General features: G+C 41.3%; 1 protein-coding gene across 1 annotated transcript; it reads right to left on the bottom strand.

The window, feature by feature from the left end:
* Positions 1-264: 264 nt before the first annotated feature.
* LLPH (LLP homolog, long-term synaptic facilitation (Aplysia)) lies at positions 265-428 on the bottom strand (the record flags this gene model as incomplete). Its single annotated transcript, XM_010146001.1, has 1 exon — positions 265-428. A coding segment is annotated over one exon (164 nt), but the record flags the coding sequence as incomplete, so codon positions are not given.
* Positions 429-2,576: the final 2,148 nt, after the last annotated feature.

The raw sequence follows: 2,576 nt of genomic DNA on the forward strand, positions 1-2,576 counted from the left end.
ATTAAAACTGAAGACCCTTCCCCCTGAAGAAAACCGATAACCACAGACAGTCTATTCAAAGGCACTCAGCTCGCTTTTTGTATTGTTTTGAAGTTCAGCAGACACTGTGCTGATATTGCTTTCATCCCTTGCTGGCCTAACAGCCTCTTCAAAAGTTCATAATAAGTAACATAATAAATTATACTCGGCGGCCAAGCACAAAAATACCATGTACTTATTTGGGACGTTTAAGTAAAATATTAATGATCTTACAAAATTCTGATTTTACCAGGCCAGGCCTTTGGCTAATTTTGATTTTTTTTTCCCTTTAAGACGCTGTGCCTTCATCTTCTTTCTCTGCCTGGAATTCATCCATATTGGGTACTGTCCATGCTGGTCTAGGAGAGTTTTTTTGTTCCGTTTATTATCCGTGTCCATTTTGCAGTCATCTGAAAAAGAAAGGTATTTTTGGTGAGCTTCATAGAAGGGATTTTATTGACTAGATTCACAAAAATGATACCAAAATATCCCTACACACAACAGTATTTGTACTTAGAGAGCCAAAGGCTTTGTACCAGAAAGCACTTCCCAAACCAATAAAACTCCAACCCAGGAACTTCAACAGCTGGTAGTAAATTTGCAGCATTTTCCCTAAAGGCACGTGGCTGGGCAAAGCACCTTATTCTAGTCTGCCATCTGTTCCGACACCGTGTCTGAAAACATTGTGTGCGGTCCCCATCAAATGCTGCAACTATACAGGAAGCAACAGGCTTTCTGAAACATACGCACGACTAAACACTTCTTATGGTGTAATGTTTAAGATCTGTTCTAACAAATTAAATTGAAAGGAAGATGAAGACAGGTAAAGAGAAAAGCTGAAATACAATGACAGTATGAAGTATGAGCCAGTGATGCTACATTTGCCTCAAGAAGCGAGCATGAGGCCAACTCTGATACATTTAAAGACAGCAGTAGAGGATTAATCCCTTACTATCAAGAACACTGCCTGTGACATGGTTGCTCCCAAGCAGAGTGTCCCCAGCTAGCTAACACCACATGAACGCTGTATCTTGGTGAGAGAACAAGGCTACAAGGGGTACACCTTGTTAAGTGTAGATGTCCTTGTTAAGTGCTCTACTGTGTAATTTCAACCTTGTTTCCAAACCACCCACACGCAACTCTAAAAGCTTTATCCCGAGCTTTTACAGAGAGGAAAAAAAACTTTTTTTCTGTTGTGCCTGTCTGAGTTCATGAGGACAAGGCCAAGTGCTGCTTCAATAGACAGCCAGGCACTTGTATCAGAAACTATGTTTAAGACAACGATGCATCCTCTGGCATCAGTATTAGAAGGCTGACAACGTCCTGAAACATTTGGAATTCCAATCCTAACAATTCCTCAAAGAACAACTTTTACATCTGGTCTGTGGGACAAATCAGGACCACAGATAAAACTATACTCCAAGGTATCCTTAACTGGTTAAGTATTTTTCTATAGTATTCTACTTTGACTTTCAGTGTTTACAGGCTCTGCTATTCAACCTCACAACACTTCCCTGTCTTTATTTCTGAAACACTGACAGAACTGGCTATGTGACCGACAGTGATTACTATCATTATTCTACATCTCCACTGTGGTGTCCCAAGAGACTTCAGCATGTTGCACAAAAAGCTTACATCAGCAATATCATCATAACTTAAATGGCATAAATTAGAGAAGAAAAAAGAACTATTATTTACTTTAGACTGCAGTTTTGGAAAGACAATGTGTCTTCCCGACTCCCGTCCCACATGTAGCTATTTAACACTTTTGTTTCCGCTTCCTGGGTTACTGCCTCTACAGATTACATCCTATTCACAGACTAGAGAGGAATATAGCATTATTTTTACCCACCTAATGCCACCCACTCCTGCACCATGTGCAATGCAGCATTAATTAGCACATAAAACAGGGACCCTACTACTCCTACCTTGAGATGGTACATTTAAATAGGAAAAAAAAGTTATTCTTTATAAAGCCTCTACAAAATTATGTTAGATTTCGGTCCAACTTTTATATATAGTGTCGTCCTTAAACTAGGTGGGAAATTATATCCTATCTCCAGTTTAACTGCAAATACGTTGCAATTGGAACAACTGCTAAGTGATGAATCCTCACTCACCTGTCATCACAGAGATGTTTCTCTATAAGATACTACATACTTTAAATCAAAAGTTAATAAGCTTGTTCCACAAGTGAGTGGATGCAATACAGAACCTACGGTTGTGAGATGACCAGATTCAGTGATTTAATAGCATCTTTTGGACTAAAAAGATAAGAGATTTGGTTTTCCAACTCACTATTCTCCACCCGGAATAATCGCTAAGTCTGATCACGATAGTAAAAGTCACAGGGACAATAACAAATCATACCGCAGGGCGTCCCTGCACTTGGGTAACCGCAAGAGAAAAACTGGCCTAGTGACAATCACGCTAGGTACGTGACGGGGGTGGCGGGTCGGAAAAGACAGCCGGGCGCGGGCAACACCGGGCCCGCGTGACAGGCGGCGCGGGCACCTCGGCCCCCGTAGGGCCCCCACAGGGCCTGGTGTGGTTCGCAG

This window comes from Buceros rhinoceros, unplaced genomic scaffold, assembly GCF_000710305.1.
Source record: "Buceros rhinoceros silvestris isolate BGI_N320 unplaced genomic scaffold, ASM71030v1 scaffold46361, whole genome shotgun sequence".
NCBI classification, from domain to species: domain Eukaryota; kingdom Metazoa; phylum Chordata; class Aves; order Bucerotiformes; family Bucerotidae; genus Buceros; species Buceros rhinoceros.